Source organism: Pongo pygmaeus, chromosome 10 (assembly GCF_028885625.2).
Source record: "Pongo pygmaeus isolate AG05252 chromosome 10, NHGRI_mPonPyg2-v2.0_pri, whole genome shotgun sequence".
Taxonomy (NCBI): Eukaryota; Metazoa; Chordata; class Mammalia; order Primates; family Hominidae; genus Pongo; species Pongo pygmaeus.
The window spans coordinates 110,901,163-110,924,773 of record NC_072383.2 but is presented as its reverse complement, the minus strand read 5'-3'; the positions used below and the strand labels follow the sequence as shown (position 1 = coordinate 110,924,773).

General features: G+C 40.4%; 1 protein-coding gene across 7 annotated transcripts in view; it reads left to right on the top strand.

Moving 5' to 3' along the window:
* HECTD4 (HECT domain E3 ubiquitin protein ligase 4) overlaps positions 1 to 23,611 on the top strand; it is a 225,839-nt gene that overhangs the window by 117,939 nt on the left and 84,289 nt on the right. For 4 of the 7 annotated variants that reach the window (XM_063647111.1, XM_063647113.1, XM_054442178.2 and 1 more), the window contains exons 17-32: positions 104 to 232; positions 2,853 to 2,977; positions 5,013 to 5,166; positions 5,686 to 5,786; positions 7,766 to 7,964; positions 10,100 to 10,246; positions 11,759 to 11,863; positions 13,155 to 13,318; positions 13,911 to 14,144; positions 15,777 to 15,969; positions 16,118 to 16,222; positions 16,742 to 16,830; positions 17,203 to 17,378; positions 20,242 to 20,377; positions 20,490 to 20,631; positions 20,735 to 20,901. In XM_063647111.1, coding sequence (XP_063503181.1) covers positions 104 to 232; positions 2,853 to 2,977; positions 5,013 to 5,166; positions 5,686 to 5,786; positions 7,766 to 7,964; positions 10,100 to 10,246; positions 11,759 to 11,863; positions 13,155 to 13,318; positions 13,911 to 14,144; positions 15,777 to 15,969; positions 16,118 to 16,222; positions 16,742 to 16,830; positions 17,203 to 17,378; positions 20,242 to 20,377; positions 20,490 to 20,631; positions 20,735 to 20,901 — 2,366 coding nt within the window. The remainder of the gene's footprint in view (positions 1 to 103; positions 233 to 2,852; positions 2,978 to 5,012; positions 5,167 to 5,685; positions 5,787 to 7,765; positions 7,965 to 10,099; positions 10,247 to 11,758; positions 11,864 to 13,154; positions 13,319 to 13,910; positions 14,145 to 15,776; positions 15,970 to 16,117; positions 16,223 to 16,741; positions 16,831 to 17,202; positions 17,379 to 20,241; positions 20,378 to 20,489; positions 20,632 to 20,734; positions 20,902 to 23,611) is intronic. The other 3 variants (XM_054442179.2, XM_054442180.2, XM_063647112.1) reach the window with 3 other exon arrangements.

The window sequence follows — 23,611 nt, the reverse complement described above, 5'->3', positions numbered from 1 at the left end:
CTCTTTTTGTTTTCTTTGTCAAAATCTTTTAAAAACATGAGGATTACATGATCGCTCTTTCAGTAGGATTTAGATCATTTAAATGCGCTTATTTGTATTAAAGGCTGCATCCTCCTGCCTGCGCTATCTGATGGCAGTTCAGAATCACCTTCTCAGTAACACTATTTTGATTAAACCTGATGAGAATGATGACAGTGACAGCTCCTTGCAGGGAGAGACATTGAAGGTACAGGTAAACACCAAGCTTTATTTTAACGATGCGTTCTACCCAGTGTGAAAAGCAGCTTAATTGGCTAAATTTCTGTGTTTTATAATGTCAGAATTCACCTTGTGGCTTATATTCTTGTGAGAGGTAACATTAGGCCACTCATTCCATTAATTTTTTATGTCATTGCACAGTAGTCACCTACTTGTGACACTCATAATGTGTCATCCATGTGCTCCTGTCAACCTTTTTGTGCCTTTGTTTACTTCCGTCTTCTTTTAAGAACTATAAAATATGGCACTTACAAGTGATCTCATGTGTACCTGCAATTTATAGCTACATAGACATATATATGTATATATATATATATAAATCAATCTTGGGAGCATTAAATAATTTCAAAATTTTAGATGGTTTATTATATTCTCTTGATGAAAATAACTTTTAAAAGGTGGTAATTTTGTCAATCTTTGTATGGAATAATCTAATTTCTAAACCTATAGTCAATTTCATTTTCTGTGATTATTTTTAAATTAGCTTCTGTGTAAACTCACTAACTTGTTCCCACATGACAATTTATAGCAGTCCAAAGATTTTTTTATAGCCATGGTTGTTATAATTTTGACAGATGCTCAATGCTGTTGTTTGCATTGTTCTTCAGAATTTCATCTTTGTGGGAGAATCAGAGAAATCAACAAGAACTTTATACTTTCTTAAAATGTTAAACACACTGAAAAATCAACCAAGGAAGCCACAGTTAAAGATAAAAGCCAATGCAGTTTGCCCCTTTCTTACTCCTTTATGCAGATATACTATTTAAATAATACATCTGATAGTTTGTACTTATGAGTTTATCTCATTGTATAATCCATTTTTAAATAGGCAGACATACATGCACTTTTAATTTAAGTTGTTGATAATATTTATTTAACTTATCTTGCCTTAGTTTTCTCATCAGTAAAAAGGGACAATAACATCCTCTTTGTAAAGTTGCTGTATTAACAACAAGCCCTGTAAATACCTGGCACTTTGCTGCCATGTGGTATGGAGTCAGTAGATGATCGTGCATGTCATTAGTGTGACTTAAAACATGATTTGGCTCATCATTAGTTCAGAGTTCCTACTCTCAATGATTAAAAAAGTCTCAATAATACTAAAAACAGCTGGGTGTGGTGGCTGACACCTGTAATCCCAGAACTTTGGGAGGCTGAAGCAGGTGGATCACTTGAGGCCAAGAGTTCGAGACCAGCCTGGCCAACATGGTGAAACCCCATCTCTACTGAAAAATACAAAAATTAGCCGGGTGTGATGGCACTCCCCTGTCATTCCAGCTACTGGGGAGGCTGAGGCGTGAGAATTGCTTGAACCCAGAAGGTGGAGGTTGCAGGGAACCCTGATCATGCCACTGCACTCCAGCCTGGGTGACAGAGTGAGACTGTGTCTCAAAAAATAGAATAATAATAAGACCCCAGAAAATTCCAACAATGAGAAAGTTTTTTTCTATTTGAAGGCTAAATTTTAGCCTTAGTAGATTTTTTTTTTTTTTTTTTTTTTTTTTTTTTGAGATGGAGTCTCTCTTTGTCGCCAGGTTGGAGAGCCGTGGTGCAATCTCGGCTCACTGCAACCTCCATCTCCTGGGTTCAAGCGATTCTCCTGCCTCAGCCTCCTGAATAGCTGGGATTACAGATGTGTGCCACCATGCCCAGCTAATTTTTGAAGTTTTAGTAGAGACAGGGTTTGGACCGTGTTGTCCAGACTGGTCTTGAACTCCTGACCTCAAGCGATCCACCTGCCTTGGCCTCCCAAAGTGCTGGAATTACAGGCATGAGCCACTGTGCCCAGCCTAGCCTTAGTAAATTCTTAATTAAACATTGAGAGAAATGTAAAGACTCTTAGGAAAGGCTGAATAGGCTCAGTTGTCTAGGTTTCTGGGGAAACATGTCCCCTAAAGAGTTTGTATTTTTTTAACTGAAAATAATTGTAAACTAAACATTTCTATGATGTTAGCTAGTCTTTCTTAACACATTGTTTAGTATTTGTACTCCCACAAATTCTCTAATAGTTATTTTAATGTTTAATAGCCTGTAACTGCTTGCTACTTTAATTGAATTTTTTTAACTGCCTGTTTTTAACTGTGATTTGTTTAGGACATTGAGTAAAAGGTCACTTGTACTGTTTTAGAATGTTGTGTTTTTGTCTCATTTTATTCACCGCCTCTACATGCGCCTTTTACTGTTCTGTTTTTCTCTTTAGCTATCCTCATACCACCCAAGGCAGTCTTCCACCTGGACAGTTTCTGGGCTGGCCACCAGGAGCTCTCTTGTGCTGGATGGGATGGGAGATATTTCTTGTGCTGGCTGGGATGGGAGCCTTTTCTCCTAGGGACTCAGTGTGATCCCTCTGAAATACTGCGTATTTCTGTCAGCTCTCCAGACCTTGGCCTCCCAAATTGCTACTTGCCATTTACTGCTTTGGGCTTATTCTGGCCACCTCATTATTTCTAGCAGAATTTACTGCTTTGGGCTTATTCTGGCCATCTCATTATTTCATTTGGAAATACATCATTAAATACATCATTTCATGTTGTCATTGTGAACGTATGTTCATCACAAAGCTTAAAAATAATATGATGATATTTTCTGCCTAGGAGCTAAAAGTCAGTATTTTGGCTCTTGCCACCCAAATCCTGACTGGATGTGATGAAGTATTGGAAATGCTACAGCAGGTCACAACTGCCCTCATAAATAGTGACATAGCAGACCGTGAGCAGAGGTGAGGAATGGATTGTGGGCTGTGACCAGCTGCCCTGTGGGAAGAAAAGTTTGTTCACTGAAATTAAATCTTTTTAGAATATAGAAGGATCAATTTTATATAGAGAGATTTTTGTGAGAATAGGCTAAAAGGGCAAGTGTTTGAAAGCCAATGCAGTCACACTCTTTCATGTGCTTTCAGGTGAGATTGGGCCGACAGCCATGATCTAAGGGTAGCGAGGTTGTGGAGGGCACAGCCTAATCTCTGCCACTTGAGACTTCTACTGCCATCACTCCCAAAGTGGCCTTTCCTTTAATTATCAAGGTCAGCACCATGCACACTTAGTTTCCTCATGATAAAGACTTTTGGGAGGAAAAAGTGACTTATCAACTGCTGCACAAAGGATGACACTGATGTGGTACCTCAAGATTTTACTGTAATTTTACTTCTCCAAATACATGGCTGACCTATATAGAGGGCAGACTTCTCTTTCACAGTAATAAAGCCCTTTCTTAGCCCTTCACATTAAAATTTCTGCTGTAACCCCATCTCTACTAAAAATACAAAAAAAAAAAAAAAAAAAAAATTAGCCAGGCATGGTGGCAGGCACCTGTAGTCCCAGCTACTCGGGAGGCTAAGGCAGCAGAATGGCCTGAACCCGGGAGGCGGAGCTTGCAGTGAGCTGAGATTGCGCCACTGCATTCCAGCCTGGGCGACAGAGCAAGACTCTGTCTCAAAAAAAAAAAAAAAAAAAAAAAAATTCTACTGTGGTTTGTTTTTAGAGATGCATTGCATACTGTGTTTTTTGACGATTTGCATGTTGGAGTTGTAGATCTAAAAGAATCCTACAGTGTAATTTTTGCTTCCTTAACCCTGTCTGTTCCTGTGGACTTGGTTCTTACCCACTCCCAGAGAGTAGATAGGAGGTTGGGATTGAGAACAATGTAACCCAGATAGGCATTGCATTGAGGCTTAGTAATACGTAGTTCTGTCTAATGGGAGAGCCTGGGTTTCTGGTTCCACTACCAATATCCTAAGTAGCCTTAAGGAATTTACATAATCCATTTCTTTCTGCATTCCTTAATTCTTCTAGCAGAGGACAGGGATATTAAGAATGTGATTTTAAAGATAAATTAAAAATTTGCCTACTTAGATGAGTCAAAATCATAGAGACAGAAAGAATGGTGGTTGCCAGGGGCTGGGGGCAAGGGGAAAATGAGGAGTTATTGTTTAATGCGCATAGAGTTTGGGTTTTATAACACAAAAAGAGTTGTGGAGATGGATGGTGGTGATGGTTGCACAACATTATTTAATAACACTGAAATGTACACTTAAAATGGTTAAGATGGTAAATTTTATGCTATGTTTATTTTACCATAATAAAAAAAAAAATTGGGGGAAGAAATCTGCCTGCTTCTGCATGCCCCAGAGAAGCCTCAATTTCTCTAGACCAGTAATGGATGTCACAGCTCTGGGCAGGTGAATCAATGTTGTAGCCATTCACTTCCTCCTGTTTAGAGTCACTGTGTAGCATAGTGACCAGCAGCCCCAGAGGCAAGGGAACTTTACAGGTAGTAGCCATTGGCATTTTAGAATCCATTTGTAAAGTGCTTCAAAGGTGCTATGAAATGCACCATGTAGCAACCTAGAACCTAGAACCTAAGTAGTTCATACCTGTAATCACAACAATTTGGGAGGCCGAGGTGGGAGGATCACTTGTACCCAGGAGATCAAGGCTGCAGTAAGCTGTGATCGTACCACTGCACTCCAGCCTGGGTGACAGAGTGAGAGCCTGTCAAAAAAAAAAAAAAAAGCAGCTTATAAATTTTTTGGCAAAAATCAGAGACTGAAAGTGAAATCTATTAATAACTTTATTTCTGTTCTTCCTCAGTGGCAGAAGGTGGAAAATTTGTGGACTGAATTGCTATCGTTGAAAGTGCTTAAGTAGTTTAAGGAGGTGCAGTTTAGGAGAAATTGTCAGATAAAGATGACATTAGTGCTTCTTCACATGTTTGAGCATTGCTTAGGCTGTGTGTTTTTCTTGAACTTTTTGTAGGTTAAAAGGCTTGGAACAAGTTACTAAGGCTACTATGCTTGGTCACCTTCTTCCAGTGTTACTGACCTCCCTGATGCATCCAAATTTACAGACTCTGATCATGGCCGATGCCCTGATGCCTCAGCTAGTGCAGCTGGTACTCTATACCAGCCAGGTATGATCCTTGGTGTGCCAAAGTGAACTGCTTTTTGGCCAACCTGCTTCACAGGGTGGCTGTTTGCTTTCACTGAAGACAGAATGAACATAATCCTGCCTTTCAGAAACCAAGGGAAATAATGATGGAATGAAGAAAAATATCATGTCATAAAAATAAACAAATAATAAGGGAAAACATTTTATTTGTTTGACTAAATTACTAACTGCAACCTTTTAGCAAGTGTTCATGGCTGATCAGCTATAAAAATGCTAATATACAATGCTACTAAAAACCCACCATTATAGTTTGTCTCCTGAGTCCTTGCCAGCTAATAGTAGCTAATATAAATGATGCATTCCATTACAGCATTAAGTAAAATAATGTTAAGTGGTCTAAGTAGCACAGCATTTCTTAGTGAAGGAGAGCAGACTAGGATTGTAAAAAGATGATTTAAGAGAGACCTCTAAGTTTGGCTCTCATACCATTCAGATAATTAACAGTAGCACTGGAAGACATAATGATGGTTCTGTGTTTCAGACGGCATTGCTGCTTAAAACCCAGTGTCCGGTTTTTGCTGAGGTGGGCTGTTCCCCGTGTGGTGCACCAGACCAGAAGTGCAGGCTGTTCCCTGATGAGAGGTAATGAATGCTGCTTCCTTGCAGGAACCCTTTTCTTGTTTTCTTTGGGTGAAAGCCTAGTACTCCTTTTATGAAAATGATTTTTAGCAAGGATTATCTAGCTGTGAAAAGAAAAAGACTTCAGAATGAAAATTTTAGATAACTGTAGCATTGCTTTGTAGATTTATAGCAACTGGTTAGAATAAATTTCCCCATGGATCAAGAGATTAGTTCAAAATTGATCTGAAATTCTCATATGCTAATAGTGGGGATGTAAAATATTATGACTTTGGCAGGCAGTTTGGCTGTTTCTTTTTTTTTTTTTTCTGAGACGGAGTCTTGCTCTGTCACCCAGGCTGGAGTGCAGTGGCGCAATCTCAGCTTACTGCAACCTCCACCTCCTGGGTTCAAGCAATTCTCTGGTCTCAGCCTCATGAGTAGCTAGGATTACAGGCATAAGCCACCACACCCAGCTAATTTTTGTATTTTTTAGTAGAGACGAGGTCTCACTGTGTTGGCCAGGCTGGTTTTGAACTCCTGACCTCATGATCCACCCACCTCGGCCTCCCAAAGTGCTGGGATTACAGGCGTGAGCCACTGCACCCTGCCGGCTGTTTCTTAAAAAGTTAAACATACACCTGTTGTATGACCCAACTATTTCACTTTTAGGTATTCACACAAGACAAGAAAGCATAGGTTCTTACGAAGCTTTGACATTAAGGTTCATAACAGTTTTGGTTAGAAGAGCCCAAAACTGGAAACAACATAAATGTCCATCAGTAAGTGAATGGATAAGCAAATTGTGATACAGTCATACAATGGACTCTAATCAGCAATAAAAAGGAATGAACCATTGTTATATACAACAATGTTTATATAATCTCAAAATACTTAACCCTGAGTGAAAGAAGCCACATACTATAAAACTCTAGAAAATGCAAACTAATCTCTAGTGACAGACAGCAAATAAGTGATCACCTGGTGGAGAAATGGAGTGGTTACAAAGAGGAAGAAGGAAACTTAATGGTATAACAAATGTCCAAACTTATCAAGTTGTATGTTTTAAATATGTGCAATTTATTATGTCAATTATGTTGCATTAAAGCTGTCTTTAAAAAAGATTTCCCGGGTTTCTCTAGAGCAGCAGGCTATGGAATCGAGCTTTTCGCAGTGATGAAAACTTCTATCTGTGCTGTCTAGTTCCATAGCCACAGGTAGTTATTTAGCACCTGCAATATAGCTAATGTGACTGAGGAGCTGAATTTTAAATTTTATTTCATTTAAATTCAATTTAATTGAAATGGCCACGTGTGACTAGTAGCTACCATATTGGACAGTAAGGCTTTGCAGCTCAAGCTTCAGAGTTGAAAGAATAAGAGAATTCCATGGTAACTAAGTTTAAGTCTTAGGAGTTTGTATTCCACAACTTCAGGCTCCATGCCGTCCTTGAGAGTTCAATTACAGTAGGTAAGAGAACCTTTGAAGGCACCTTTCTTCAGTAAAAATTACGGTGCAAAGTAGCTATGCAGACTCCTGGAGTTTTCAACAATTGGCATGTAGATATCAACAAAAGGAAATGTTTACAGGATGCTAACCCTGTGGGATTTGCAAAGTGGCCAGTCTTAAAGATCCTTTACAGTATCTTTTTTTTTGTTTTTCTGAGTACCTTTAAATGAGAGTTGATCAGGTCTTCTCTTGGATATCAATTGGGCTCTCCCTTGAAAAAAAGAGGGAAAAATGAAAATATATCTCTGCTTCTTGTCCTGGAAAAAGGCAAAAAAGAAAAAAAAAAGCAAATATAATATCTGACAACAAAGAAAGAAAAAACTCTTAAATGTAGGAATTTTTAAAATGTTTCTGATTGCCACTGATATCAAGCATTTAAAAGCCTCAGTGTTATCATACTGCATGCTGTGGAAAATTAAAGAGTAATTTAATGTTTACTTTGTTTTTCCTTTCCTTGGCTGCTAAGCTAAATCACTTTCTCTTTTTCTGTTTAGAATGTTAGAAGAGAAGGAAGAGCCAGGATTTCTCACTGGTTTAAAGATTCCTGCCCCATGGGCTGCTGGAAAGACTGTGGAGACAGTCCACCCCGTCAGAGACAACTATAAATTTAAAGAAACGGTCCATATCCCAGGAGCTCGCTGCCTGTACCTTAGATTTGATAGCAGATGCTCTTCGCAATATGACTATGACAAAGTAAGTAAGAACTGGGTTATTATTGGTTCCACCTCGAGTAAGCTGATTCTTAGATGCTTCTTATTTTTCTTTGCTGCTGGTCACCATTCTTGACTGATTTCTGTCTGCAGATATCTCTAAGGAGAACTTTGCTAAGATAAAGTTCTTATCTTTGAAGGGTAGTGATTGAGGGAGTTAAAGAAACACCACCTCTGCAGTTTAAGAACAACGTTTTAATGATATGTTGAAAGTGTACTTTGTAAGCTTTCAGGTGCTTAGATCTGAGTGGAAGGAAATGTTCCTTTTCATTCTGCTTACCCCCTGCCCTCCCTCTGTGCTTGAAGTTACCCCAGATGTGTGATGTCCATTCATCTAGAAAGGTCTCACTGCCCAATTCTTGGGGCTTCTCATGTATCTTTTGGGAAAAGGTGGCTTTTTAGAAGGGTTTCAGAGGTGCTAGGATCTGGTTTATATTTATTTAAACATTTGTTCTTTTTTTGAGGAAGAGTAGTTTCCAACCTGGTGGCTTAACAGTTATGAACGAAAGGAAGCATCTTAGGGGTTGAAGCATTTTCTTCTACTTAGAATTATTGAATTGTAACCCGTCATGTGGTCTTAGGGGGAAAGGCTAATGAAATATGTAACATATGAAAGAAGAGTTGGAGGATTATCTAATAGCTTCATGCATACTATTTTTATGTAGCTTCTTAGTGATCTGTTGTCTCTCACCCCTGCAAACTGTGTGAGGGCAAATGGGCTTAAATCCTAGCAGGGGATTCTGACTTCTGAGGCTGGCTTTTAAAAAAATTCTATCCGGGGAGGTTTTTAGGTTAAAAATAAAGGACTTCTTAACTGTATATACTATGAGATGGTGAAACACATTTCTGGGCAAGTTATAGAATCCTCTTCCCCATTATCTTTTAGGATAGTGAAGATTCCCAGGTGTCCCCAAAGCCTTGTCTTCAAAACTCACCTTAGCTGGAAGCAAGAAAATATATGAGATGATCTTTAGTAGGCCTTTTAGAAACATATCTCCTAGCATCAGTCCACCGTAATTCATAGCTCCTGGCATTGGCTACCCCCATTTCCCAGGTTCAGGTGAAGTGACTTTTAATATAGAAATGTGAGAGGCTGCCATTTTAGTTGGTGTCATTTTGTTTCTCCTTTAAAAACTGTATTTTGCATTTCTGATATGAGCTAACTTATGCCTGCAGTAGACATTAGTGTTAAATGGTGAAGCACAAAGAGGCTTACTACATGGATAAAAGTACATTTACTTTTCCAGTGGTCCCTGGCTGGTGTCAGCAAAAGGCCCCAAAGGGTAAGAAATCACAAAATAATAAGCATTCAGGGCTGACGATAGAGCTACTAAATCTGAACTTAGATGTAGTGAGAAGCAGTCAGAGTGCACATTAGAAGACAGGGTTTGGTATTTACAGAAGCCAGAGCTTTATTTTTCCTGTGGAAGTCTTTGAATGCCAAAGGAGCTATAAATGTTTCTTCTGCTGATTAGAAAGTCAGCCAGCTGGTTATAAATGAATCAGAGAAATATTGATACATGAAAACTGACCCAAGAAGCAGCAGCCCCCTTTCTGGCCCAAATTTGTATCATTTTCTTTTTATACCATTAAGCAACATCCTAAGAATATATGGCTTATTTTCAATTTGTTGCATTTTTTAAAATTCTTATTTATTCATTGATTTTTTTTTTTTTTGGTGCTTTATTTTGTTGTTGTGTTAGATATAACCATATTTCCATCTGTATTTGCTCACTTTATTAATTTTGGGGAGGACTTAAGGGGCCAAACTAACTGTTATTAATGAGTTATTTGTTATTAATTAGCATTAAAATAGCTATTTCAAAAATATTGATGTACAATAACTGAGTATAACTATTTAATGTGAGGTCCCCAAGCCAATTAAAGTGTGGTAATATAAAAAGTATACTTCTTTTTATTAAGAATTGTTATTACTCTGTGGCTTCCCTGTAAATACCAATGACTGATTGCATCCAAACTAGTATCAGTTATACCTAAAAAAATCAGGAAATATTAGTTATACTATAATGACACCAATGCCTGGTTATAATTGTATTTTAAACAAATGTTTTTGCAGCCTTTTTATTTGTAGATGTTGTTTTTGTTTTTCTTTTACAGTCTAACAGTATATTTTCTGTTTTGAAGTTGGTGATATATGCGGGGCCTAACACAAACAGTAGGAAGGTTGCTGAATATGGAGGCAACACACTGGGATATGGCAGCCGTAGTGTCTTAGGAACTGGTTGGCCGAAAGACTTGGTGAAGGTATGGTATCCAGTCATAATCGCTTCCTAGAAAAGAAAATGAACTTGCAGTCCTCACAGGTCCAAGTACTAACTGTAATCCCAGAAAAACATTTGCCCTGGGGGCTTTTGTTGAGGTGGAGCCACCTTACCAGGCCTGTCAGCTCACTCCTTCTATTCAGAATGACCCTCCTTTCACTTGTAGGACATCAGACCCCTGTTCACTCCCTTTCACAAATTACTCCATGGATAGAAGTTGTCACAGCATTTTCTTCCTTGTTGATTAAAAGGGTTGCTAGATCTTCCAGCTTAGTTCTCCTCTACACTCCCTGTTGACAAGTACCCTAGAACCACAAGGCCATTGCAGTGCAAAAGTATTGAGTTAATGTGTTCAGATGAATTTGGGCCTTTGGAGCAAAAACAATTATCCATTCTCAAACTGAATGAAATTAGTGCCATGCTTTGTAATTTGGCCCTCAAACTACTTAACTGTGTATCTGCCTGGGATATGACTATAAAACTGAAATGTCTGTTAAAACCCAAAAATGTCTCCAAAGTCTGTTCCCAGGGCCTTTATTTCATATATGTTATGGACTCTCTTTAATTCAGCCATAGATGGCAAGCCATTTGTTAGAAATTATGGCCAGGTGCAGCTGCTCATGCCTATAGTCCCAGCACTTTGGGAGGCTGCGGCGGGCGGATCACCTGAGGTCGGGAGTTTGAGACCAGCCTGGCCAACATGGTGAAACCCCGTCTCTACTACAAATACAAAAATTAGCCAGGCGTGGTGGTGTGTGTCTGTCATGCCAGCTACTCAGGAGGCTGAGACAGGAGAATCGCTTAAACCCAGGAGGCGGAGGTTGCAGTGAGTCAAGATTGCGCCATTGCACTGCAGTCTGGGCGACAGAACGAAACTCCATTTCAAAAAAAAAAGAGAGAAATTATGCTCAAGGCCGAGCAAGGTGGCTCACACCTGTAATCCCAGCACTTTGGGAGGCTGAGGTGGACAGACTGCTTGAGCCCAAGAATTTGAGACCAGTCTGGGCAACATAGTGAGACTTCGTCTCTACAAAAAAAAAAAAAAAAAAAATTAGCTGGGCATGGTTCTGAACACTTGTAGCTCCAGCTACTCAGGAGGCTGAAGTGGGAGAACTGCTTGAGCCCAGGAGATTGAGAGTACAGTGAGCCATGATTGTGCCACTGCACTCCAGCCTGGGTGACAGAGTAAGACCTTGTCTCAAAAAAAAAAAATTATTCTCAAGATTTGATTAACCTTTACCTTGATCTTGCTAATGGGCAACTGTGGCCCATTTCACAGATGCCTCATCCCAAAGGCTACCTCATCAGGAGAGACACTTAAAGGACTGGTTGTCTAAATGAGAGGGAATAGAATTTGAATCAAAAAGCAAGTGAGAAAAGGAGTGAAATATTGCTGTGGTCCTTTTTGAAAGTAAACCTCTGAAATTCATTGCTCTTTTGAAAATTGTGTATCTTGTTTTTAAAGTGCATTTCCCCCCCTTCCTTAAATTTTAAGGTGGAAGGAGATACAGTCACCTTCTCCTTTGAAATGAGAAGTGGCCGTGAACACAACACTCCTGATAAAGCCATGTGGGGCTTTGCTTGCACAGTTCGCGCTCAGGTACTTGAATCTAACCACTGCCGTGGACAAAATGTACTGTCTGCTATGTGCCTTGATTACATACACCATATTTGCCTTGGAAACAGGGCAGAATATGAGTCACTCTTTCATCTTTCTCTTCTAGTTGGCACTAGTCAACTACTAGCAGTTAGTAGTACTTTTACAGAATAAAACTAGCCATGACCTAAAATCAGCTCAGCAGCACAGAAATAAATCTGTTGATTGGAGCTCCCTCTTCAAAGCTTGGGGAGGTGACCTGACCCCAGCATCTTTCCACAGGGCAAAGAGGACTCAATAGAACTTAATAGAAATAAGCACTTGGATCCTGGGTTTTAAGAGTAGTTAAGCATCCGGCTGGGCGTGGTGGCTCACACCTGTAATCCCAGCACTTTGGGAGGCTGAGGCAGGCGGATCAACTGAGGTCAGGAGTTCGAGATCAGCCTGGCCAACCTGGTGAAACCCTGTCTCTACTAAAAATACAAAAATTAGCCAGGTGTGGTGGCAGGCACCTGTAGTCCTAGCTATTTGAGAGGCTGAGGGAGGAGAATCGCTTGAACTGGGAGGCAGAGATTGCCGTGAGCTGAGATCATGCCACTGTACTCCAGCCTGAGTGATAGAGCGAGACTCCGTCTCAAAAATTAAAAAACAAAAACAAACAAAAAAAAAACAGAGTGCTTAAGCATCCTACTTACCCCTCCAGTTGCCTGATTCCAAAGACGTATTTTAGACTTTGAGGTTTCTTAAGCTTAACCAAGCTAAGACTCTCCAGAGTGGCATTAACTGCTAGAATGTAAGCTCCGTGAGAGCAGGGATCTTCATTTCACTCTCCGATGTATCTCAGACACCTAGAACAATGGCTGGCACACAGAGGACACCCAGTAAATATTTCTTGAATGAATTCACTGCAGTCATTGACAACATCACAGTTTGAGCACAGGGTGGAAGTGAAAAAATGAAATAGTGATTTATACTTAGGTGGGCACAACAGAGAGGAAGCTATCAAAGAATCAGGCTTCTTTATTTCATTTGTACTATTTATTTGATTTGTACTATTGTGTATGGGGTCTGATCAACTATTTTCTCTCCAGAAATGTGTTGAGACTTCACTCTGGTCATTCCAGTGCCACCATCTAGTCATGATTTGGGTGCTGTACCTGTGTCCCCTAGCAGTGATACTTGATGCTGCTCTGTAGAACCCTGTGGTTGGGGACAGTGCAGTGTGGGGCAGCACAGGTAGCAGCCTCTGCCAGCGTACACTGACCGGTGTGGTTTACCCTTGTCTGCATTGTAGGAGTCTTCGGAGGATGTCTCAGGAGGCTTGCCCTTTCTGGTAGACCTGGCTTTAGGTCTGTCTGTGTTAGCTTGTTCCATGTTAAGAATCCTGTACAATGGACCAGAAATTACCAAAGAAGAAGAAGCCTGTCAGGAACTATTGCGATCCAAACTTTTACAAAGGTAACAAAAAGGTTGAAATTGAGCTAGTGTTGCCTAGAAAGGAAAAAGGACTTTATGTGGAAAAATCCTTTTGGTACATTTCCCTGGTGATTGTGCCTACTGCCTGGCAATCTCATGGGTGTCATTGTGTCTAAGAAATAAGATGAAAATTACACCTTAATGCTTTCTGGCCCTTACTTTACTAAATTTAAAATTACATCTTTGAACTGCATAAGCTTTTCTCCAACACAGTTATTGTCTAATTAAATTGAATGATCCCCAAGAGGATGGGTGGATGTGTGATAAAGCAAACACAGCAAATGTTTACTGTACAATCTAGACAAGTGTGTCTGTGGACATTAACCATGTCATTCTTTCAGCTTTTCTGTACATTTAAAAGTTTTAATGATTAAATATTGGGGGGGAGCTAGATCCCCAAAGATGGGCTTTGATACAATGCTCACTTTTCTTTAGCTTCTGGAGAAGGTTTGATGAGTAATTACTTAACACAGAATGTGATCCTTCATATGTTTGATGTATCTGCAAACATCCAATAGCTTTCCAATAATCTTGTTGAGAGAGGAAGTGAACAGCCTCTTTTCTGTCTGCTCAGGTGCCAGTGGCAGGTGGAGGCCAATGGCGTGATCTCCCCTGCCCTTACTCCGAGCCCCTCTCCACTGCCTCTGACCATAGAGGAAGACAGAGAATTCACCTACCCCTCTGATGTCCTCGTGCCTCCTGTTGGAAACTACTTTGATCTGCCTCGGATCAGACTGCCTCCAGGAATCATGATAAAGCTCAGGGAAATTTCTGGGCGTGCTAGACCTCAATTTAGACCAAGTATAAAGTATGTTGCTGTGTAGTGTTTTACTTTTCCCAATGGGAAAAAAAGTTTAAACAATTGAAATGGGTGTGTTTCTTCTGTGGTCTAGTAAATGAAACTTTAATTTTATGTTTACTCCATGAATGTTAAAATTAACTGAGTCTAGAGGGCCCACCAGGCGGTATTCCAGACTAGGGGCTCTCAAAATTTGGCCCTCCAGTCAGCAGCATTGGCATCACTTGGGAACTTGTTGGTTCTTGGACCCCATTTTGCACCTATTGAATCAGAAGGTCTGAGGATGGGGCGCAGCTTAACAAGTTTCCCATTTGACTGATGCATGCTAAAATGTGACAAGTGCTAGGTTTATCTCTAGTATTTTGACCTTCTACTAGCAGTCAGCCTCTGCTTTACTTTCCAGAGTCTAGAGACATGTGTTTATTTTTGATGCCTAGAGAAATGGTGAGGAGTTCTCTAATGTAGAATGTACAGACTTACAGTTACAAATGTCTGTGGTATTCTTGCTTAAAGTCAAGTCTGTTTTGCAGGCCTCTGCTCTGCCTCCTGAGGCAGGATTTCAGAGAGAAAACTTTAGAGAATATATGAAATTTGAAATGAAAAAAATACAGAAAACACTATTGTTTTTAGCCCAACATCCATATGTACTGAACACTGCAGGCCATAATACTGCATAAAATTAATTAGTGGATAGATGCTGCTGAAGATCTTTTCTTAGCCTTAGCCCTCTTCCAACTCTAATATGTCTCTAACTCAAAATGTAACAATCATAGAAAATGAAGTCTTTTTCTTTTTTTTTGAGAGGGAGTCTTGCTCTGTCACACAGGCTGGAGTGCAGTGACGTGATCTCGGCTCACTACAACCTTTGTCTCCTAGATTCAAGAGATTCTCCTGCCTCAGCCTCCCTAGTAACTGGGATTACAGGCACACGCCACCACAATCGGCTAATTTTTGTATTTTTAGTAGAAACGGGGTTTCTCCATGTTGCCCAGGCTGGTCTCAAACTCCTGACCTCAAGTGATTCGCCCACCTCAGCCTCCCAAAGTGCTAGGATTACAGGCTGAAGTCTCTTTACTCTTGATTTTCAGCTTTATCAGCCAATGTCAGTTTTATCAGTTAATATACTAAATTATTTGCCAACATAAGACTCCGACAATGCCATTATACTATTCATACCTCTTACTCTGTTGTAATAAAGGAGGTGTGGTGAATATTTAATATTTTTAGATCAAAGCCTAAGTTCTCCAACCTGTAAAATACTCTCTTGGGCCTGGGGCATGGTGGCTCATGCCTGTAATCCCAATACTTTGGGAGGCCAAGTCAGGAGAATCACTTGAGCCCGGGAGTTCAAGACCAGCCTGAGCAACATAGTGAGAAACCGCCACCCTAAAATTTTTTTTCTTAAATTAGCTGAGCATGGCAGCATGCACCTGTAGTCTCAGCTACCCAGGAGGCTGAGGCAGGAGGATCCCTTGAGCCCAGGAGTTTGAGGCTGCAGTGAGCCATGATTGCTCCACTGAACTGCAGCCTAGGTGACAGAGGGAGACCTTGTCTCTAAAAAAATAAAAAATAAAAATAAAATACAGTATCGAGAAGCTGAGAGCATGGCATATATCTGACTGATTTCCATTGTGATCACAGAGAAGTGATTCAGCCAGACGTGATGGAGGAAATGGTGGTATCTTGTGTTATTAAGCACTTGAACTTGGTTGATGCACTGCAGTCTCTAATAAATTTCCAATATCAAGAAGAACATGCTGAAGAATATGATTTATTATGTAAAATTATGGGAGAGACCTTTAAGAAACTCAATGCCATGGAGAGACAGCTGCAGGTAAATATCTGATAACTGTTGGAAACAATTTCTTTTATGGAAATTTAAAGAAATTTAGAATGTGATCTAATTTTTAAAATTACTATTGTGACTAAAATTTTGAATCATACTTGTTTTTATTTTGCATCTATTTTAATGTATTTATTAGAGTGTTGCAGAACTGGAACAAAAATGGCAAAGTGAAGTTGATGATGCCACGCAGGGGAAACTGGAGAACAACATGCCTTTCTTTTATGATTACCATTTTAATGAGGTGAGCAAAGTGTATGATTTGTCACTGGGGTATTGCCATTTAGAGAGCAAAGGTATATACTCTGTGTGTGTGTGTGTGTGTGTGTGTGTGTGTAGAGGTAAAATAATGTCATTTCCTAAAATGTTGCACACTTCAAAAATGTACCCATTCTTTAAAAGAGGTTAAATGAAAATTGATTAGATCAACATGCAGTATACAAATAATTACTCATTAGGTTTTTTTAACTGATTAATAGTTTTATAAAGATATATAAAGAAGTTGTCATCATGGTCAAATTTTGCTTTCAAGCCTTAAAAAACAAAAAATAGGCAAAATTATAAGCCCTGAAAGAATTCCCAGAAAGTAGTCAATGCCATTTTTAATCATTAAAATATCAAATAATAACTTACAAATGAGTTTCAAGCATAGAAATGTGGACCAAAGGTGGTGGTTTTTCTCTGAAATTTTCTGTTCATTTTAATGTATGTATAGTAAAACTTGGTTCTTGCAGATCCTGCATACCATCTTTTTTTTCTTTAGAACAAAATGAAAGAACTAGAACTTTTATGTTCAATGAAGGAAGTCTCCTTTGATGGGAATGATCTTGAAAACATGGTCCTATCACTGAGGTTAGTCGTATTAATAACTATTAAGGCTATTATCACCTTGATGCTCAAAACACATTGTAAAGGTCTAGTCTCTTAATAGATATATTTTTAAATGTTGTGAATTTACTAAATATTTTAGAGTTGGAACTCATTTGGTAAATTGGAAATTTTGGTTTTAGCCTTCAAAAGTTAGCATAGGCATTTGAAACAGAAAAAGGAGCCAGAAGTGGCCACTGTTCCTTGGATGAGGAAACAGGGAAGTAAGCAATGTTGATCAGGTTACTTTTGCTTAGTTTCCCCTGTGTCCTCTCTTATTCTTTGTAAACATTTTTTTTAATAGTTGTTTTTGGTAAGCTAGAGAACAACTCAATGCACATCAGTCTTTCTTTATAGGGAGAAGTTCCTACAAGAAGTGAATTCTCTTATTCAGAAACCCTCACACCCATTGGCTAAAACAAAGACGTTAGTGAAGAGTTTAATGAACCGAGCCGAGCTGTTGCTGCATGTCACCATCGCGGCCCAGTCGGGCCTCACGAGAAGCATCTCTGGGACCCCTGCTGAAACCCCAGGTACTGCTCAAAGATAGCCCCTAATCGGCTTCTGGTCCTACTCTGTTCATATAAGACACATCAGCTATATTTTGAAAAATTCACTCTTGGGTACTCTGAGAAAGGAAAACAAAAGGAAATTTTAACATATTTAATTTTGCCTTATACTTTCTCTACAAAGCACTTGAGTGACAAAAGAAAAATAAATACTTGTATGTCATTAAATTCCTTTGGTCAACTTCTTGTTTTCTTTATTTTATTTTATTTTTTGAGACTGAGTCTCGCTCTGTCGCCCAGACTAGAGTGCAGTGGCGCAATCTTGGCTCACCGGAACCTCCGCCTCCCAGGTTCAAGCAATTCTTCTGCTTCAGCCTCCCGAGTAGCTGGGATTACAGGCGCATGCCACCATGCCTGGCTAATTTTTGTATTTTTGGTAGAGATGGGGTTTCACTATGTTGGCTAGGTTGGTCTCGAACTCCTGACCTCAGGTGGTCCGCCCGCCTTAGCCTCCTAACATGCTAGGATTACAGGTGTGAGCCACTGCGCCCGTTTTTGTTTTCATACTAACATATATAATTATATTTCATAGTAACATATACAATTAGTCAACATCATGAATCTTGTAACATTTTTTCCTCTTTACTTGAAGCTGAGTTTGCATTTCATCTTTAGTAATTATGTGGAACCTTGTGGTATGACTTCCTGGGAATTAACTTTTTCTAGGTCACATTTTATTTTATTTTATCTTTTATTTTTTTGAGACGGAGTCTCACTCTGTTGTCCAGGCTGGAGTGCGGTGACACAATCTCTGCTCACTGCAGTCTCTGTCTCCTGGGTTCAAGCGATTCTCCTGCCTCAGCTTCCCAGGTAGGTGGGATTACAGGCGCTCACCACCATGTCCAGCTAATTTTTGTATTTTTAGTAGAGACAGGGTTTTGCTATGTTGGCCAGGCTGGTCTTGAACCCCTGACCTCAGGTGATCTGCCCACCTCAGCCTCCCAAAGTGCTGGGATTACAGGCGTGAGCCACCACGCCCGGCCTATGTCACATTTTAATTGTTAGCCTAAAAATGCATCTCTCAGGAAAATCACTGAGTCTTCTTACTTAAGACAGGATCTGTAACATGGCACAGCCCACAAGCATTCATTCTTAACCTGAGAGATAAAGTTAAATAAATGCGTTCTTAAATGAAAGAGTCCATGTTACCTAGCCTCACTGCCCAGTGGACAGTAGGGAGCAGGCAAACTTGTTTTCATCCCAGCTGGTCATCTAAGGCTCTTCTTACTTGGGATTTGAAGTCTAGGAGGACTCCCAGGGTCTCATTCTCTAATACAGGTTCTCCCTGAGAACTTCAGGGGAAGACACAGGTTTGAGAGAGAGTGTGAGATACAATCACATGCCAGGATGGTCTGCTATACACATAAGCCCTTGTTAAAGGTCCTGTATATAGACCTGACCACTTGGTAAGCCTGTTAGTACTGTCCCAGAGGCTCTTGACCTCAGAGATAACAGTGTCTTCAAAAATTATACTTTTTTTATATTTAAGCTGTCTAACCACTCTTAAGACAGATACAAAATGGTTTTCTCAGCTGGGCACAGTGGCTCATGCCTGTAATCCCAGAACTTTGGGAGGCCAAGGCAGGAGGATCGCTTAGACCAGGAGTTCAAGACCAGGCTTTGCCACATAGCAGGACCTGGTCTCTACAAAAAAATATAAAAATTAGCCAGGCATGGTGGCATGCACCTGTAATCCCAGCTACTTGGGAGGCTGAGTTGGGAGGATTGCTTGAGTCCAGGAGCTCAAGGCTGTAGTAAGCCATGATTGCAGCACTGCTCTTCAGCCTGGGCAACAGAGCAAGACCCTGTCTCTAAATAAATAAATAAATAAGTGAAAATTTTAGAAAAATAAAACAAAATGTTTTTTTTTCCTGCACTTTCTCAATATCTTTTTTTCTTAGCTAGTCTTGACATATAGTTTTATCTTCTTCCATTTATGGATTGTTTTATAAAACACCTATTTCCCTGGACAGGGTTAAGGAGTATATCTTATAGAAAGACCAGTTCAGATTCCAACTCAAGTGTGATATTTAATTCCTACCAACTATGATCAAAGCAGAGGTATCATTAAATGACAATAAATCAGTTAAATAAATCTGGGGTTAAAGCAGGGAAAAAGCCCATCTCTGAAAAAAATGGATTTGGATATATTTGAATTAAGGAATTTGGGCCAGGTGTGGTAGCTCACACCTGTAATCCTGGCACTTTGGGAGGCCAAGGTGGGCGGATCACTTGAAGTCAGGAGTTTGAGACCAGCCTGGCCAACATGGCAAAACCCCGTCTCTACTAAAAAAATACAGAAGTTACCTGGGTGTGGTGGTGCACACCTGTAATCGCAGCTACTTGGGAGGCTGAGGTAGGAGAATCGCTTGAACCTGGGAGATGAAGGTTGCAGAAAGCCGAGATCACACCACTGCACTGCATCCTGGGTGACAGCGAGACCCATCTCAAAAAAATAAGAAATTGAAAAATTAGAAAAAAGAAATTTGTGCTTTTCGGCAATACTTTCTGTGTCCTCCATTGCTTTTTAGAATGCTTACGTTAAAGTGAACATTGATAGCTATGAAATTCAATGAATTTTTTAGCTTTTCTTTGGAAAACCAATTTAATAAAAAGATTTTAATTTTTTTAAGTTAAAATAATTTTTAACCTAATACTTAGGTTAAAAAATTGATGTAAAAACCATTAGTATGCTGTGCTAGCTAGATTGGTGGCTGAACTGTGATAGAAAGCAAAGATACACTTAGACTGTTGGGTAGTTCTGTGTTGCATTTGGCTGTTGTACAGATAGCAGAAATGTCAGCCTTTTTATTCCTTTTTTTTCCAGCTTGTAAATCAGCTTCTGAAACAAAAGTGATATCTCACGCTGTCAGGCAGCCTGTTTTTCTTCGCAGCATGTCAGCTCCTTCTGACCTGGAAATGATTGGTAATGAAGATTTGGAATTTACTAGAGCAAATCAGAGGTAAATGGCTAATGGCCAGGGTTGGGTTCCCACATGCAGCTGAATGCATTCATCAAAACAAGCTCCCTGAGTGTGTTTCTCATCTTGCCAGTCTGTTCTGTGTTCCCCATAGGCGTCGCCACGTGACCAGCCACCGCAGCAGCTCCTTTACACTCCTGCAGTCGCTGGCCATTGAGGACAGCAGGGACAAGCCCACCTACAGTGTCCTGCTAGGGCAGCTGTTTGCTTTCATCGGCACCAACCCTGACCAAGCTGTACGTCACATTTTGCGGGCTCCAGATGAATAGCACCTAACAGCATGCGGGGTCTTGCGGCAGTTAGCAGGAGTCAGGTGTCCCTCCTTCTTGTGCATTTCAGGTGTCCAGCAGCAGTTTTCTTTTGGCTGCACAGACAAGGTGGCGGCGGGGAAACACTCGCAAGCAGGCACTAGTGCACATGCGGGAATTGCTGACAGCTGCCGTACGAGTTGGGGGAGTGACGCATCTTGTGGGTCCAGTGACGATGGTCCTTCAGGGAGGACCCAGGTTAGTTGTTTCTGTTAGTTTATACTGTCCTTTCTAGAATGGTCAGAGCCATTCCAAAGATTATTCTTGGGACCCAAACATAGGCGGTAATATTTGCTAATGTTTTCCTCTAAAATATTTATATAAAAGTGGTACATGATCTTGCAAAATCTCAACATATTAATAGAACGTAAAACTCTCGGTATTCACCTTCTTCTCCTGAATTCCACTCTGTCCATTAAGAGCTCATTACAGCAACCATACATGCATAAGCAGCTGTATAATTCTTTTTGTACACATAAATGTGTTTGTGTGTAAATTTTTTTCAACTTAATTCAGATTATATTATCCATGCCTTTCTATAACCGTGGTTGTTTTGCTCAGTATGTCTTAGATAGCTCAGATATCTGTGTTTTCATATCAGCACATATAGGTCTGGTCTGCTTTATCTTTTTTTTATTTGACACAGAGTCTCACTCTGTTACCAAGGCTGGAGTGCAGTGGCATGATCTTGGCTCATGGCAGCCTCTGCCTCCCGGGTTCAAGTGATTCTCGTGTCCAAACCTCCCAAGTAGCTGGGATTACAGGCACATGCCACCACACCTAGCTAATTTTTATATTTTTAGTAGAGATGGGGTTTCACCATGTTGGACAGGCTGGTCTCAAACTCCCGACCTCAGGTGATCTGCCTGCCTCGGCCCTCCAAAGTGCTGTGATTACAGGCATGAGCCACCGTGCCCAGCCTTTTTTTTTTTTTTAAGCAGATTCTCGTTCTGTCACCCAGGCTGGCATGCAATGACGTGATCATGGCTCACTGCAGCCTTGACCTCCCCATGCTCAAGCGATCTTCCCACCTCAGCCTCCCAAGTAGCTGGGACTATAGGCGCATACCACCATGCCCAGCTAATGTATTTATTTTTTGTAGAGATAGGGTCTTGCCATGTTGCCCAGGCTGGTCTCAAATTTCTGGGCTCAAGGGATCCTCCTGTCTCAGTCTCCCAGACTGCTGGGATTAAAGGCATGAGCCACCACACCTGGCTGCTTTAAGATTTTTAAGAGCTCATAGATATACATTATATAGATGACCTTTTCTAAAAAAATTAACTCAGGAGGCTGAGGTGGGCGGATCACGAGGTCAGGAGATAGAGACCATCCTGGCTAACACGGTGAAACCCCGTCTCTACTAAAAATACAAAAAATTAGCCGGGCGTGGTGGCGGGCGCCTGTGGTCCCAGCTACTCAGGAGGCTGAGGCAGGAGAATGGCGTGAACCCGGGAGGCGGAGCTTGCAGTGAGCCAAGATTGCGCCGCTGCACTCCAGCCTGGGTGACAGAGCGAGACTCCGTCTCAAAAAAAAAAAAAAAAGAAGAATTATAGAAATCTGTGTGTCCTCTCCCTACCCTCCTCTGCCTCACACACTCATTGTTAGATTGATAACTAAAAGTTCTATAAGATTAAATAATTGTTAAAGGTAAAAAAAAAAAAAAAAAATTAACTCATCCTCTACTGATGGACGCATAGGTTCATTTGTCTTTATTTCTTTTGTTTTTGTTTTGTTTTGTTTTTGCATTAACAACCTCCTTCTACCTATATTTTTATATATTTCCATGACTGTTATTACTGAACCAATTTCTAAAAATGTAATCGTAGATACTAACTCTGAAGATGATTTTATAACTCATTTGTGAGTTGTTCTATATGAGTTTCCTATTGGGCTTCAAAGATCTTCAAATAGAAATAGAAAATGCATTTCTCTACAAGCCCTGGACTGGAGCTGCTGGAGGCTGCTGTGCTTCCTGACAGTTCTTTGAGGAATTCTGGCCAACAGGCAGAGAGGGTTCAGTGGCTGGAGGAAAATGGGTTAATTAAGAGCTGAAGTGCGTATCTTGAGAAATCTTGAGATCTTCCCACCTCAGCCTTACAAGTAGCTGCGAGTACAGGAGAGGTCAGACTATTCTTTGGAAACAAGTCCAAAATTTCAGTGGCTTAAAAGACAAAATTTTGTTGGGCCCAGTGGTTCACACCTATAATCCCAGCACTTAAGGAAGCCAAGGCAGGAGGATCACTTGAGGCTAGGAGTTCAAGACCAGCCTGGGCAATATAGTGAGACCCTGTCTCTACAAAAAAGAAAAAATTAGCCATAGTGGTGGGGCATGCCTGTGGTCCCAGCTACTGGGGAAGATGAGGCAGGAAGATCGCTTGAGGCCAGGAGGTTGAGGCTGCAGTAAGCTATGATCGCACCACCCTGCACTTCAGCCTGGGCAACAGAGCAAAACCTTGTCACAAAAAAATGAAGAAGAAAAAATTTTAGGTCTTGCTTCTGTTCATGATGGGTTCATGCTGGCTCATGGTAATCACAGAGGAAGAAACCATCACCTGGAGAGCTGCCAGGCTCCTTGTCAGAACTCTGGCTCATTGACCAGACTTGTCACTGCCCAGCCAACCACAGGGTGCCCAGAAAGAAATAGTGAAAAGCCCTAATGATTACCACAGCCTATTTCCAGAATTTAATTTCTCCATAAAACTGGCAGCACTATTCCTTTTTCCCTCGATTATTGTCATTTGTCAGAAACTTGAAAAAAATGTATAGAAAATGCCAAAAAATAAAATGAAAATCACCTACAAGTAGACCCTCTTAAGATAACATCTGTTAGCACTTTAGTGTCTGTGTTCTAACTGTAGTGTTCTTAGTGGTTCTGTAGCACTGCATTATATGCTTGAAACTTTAACAA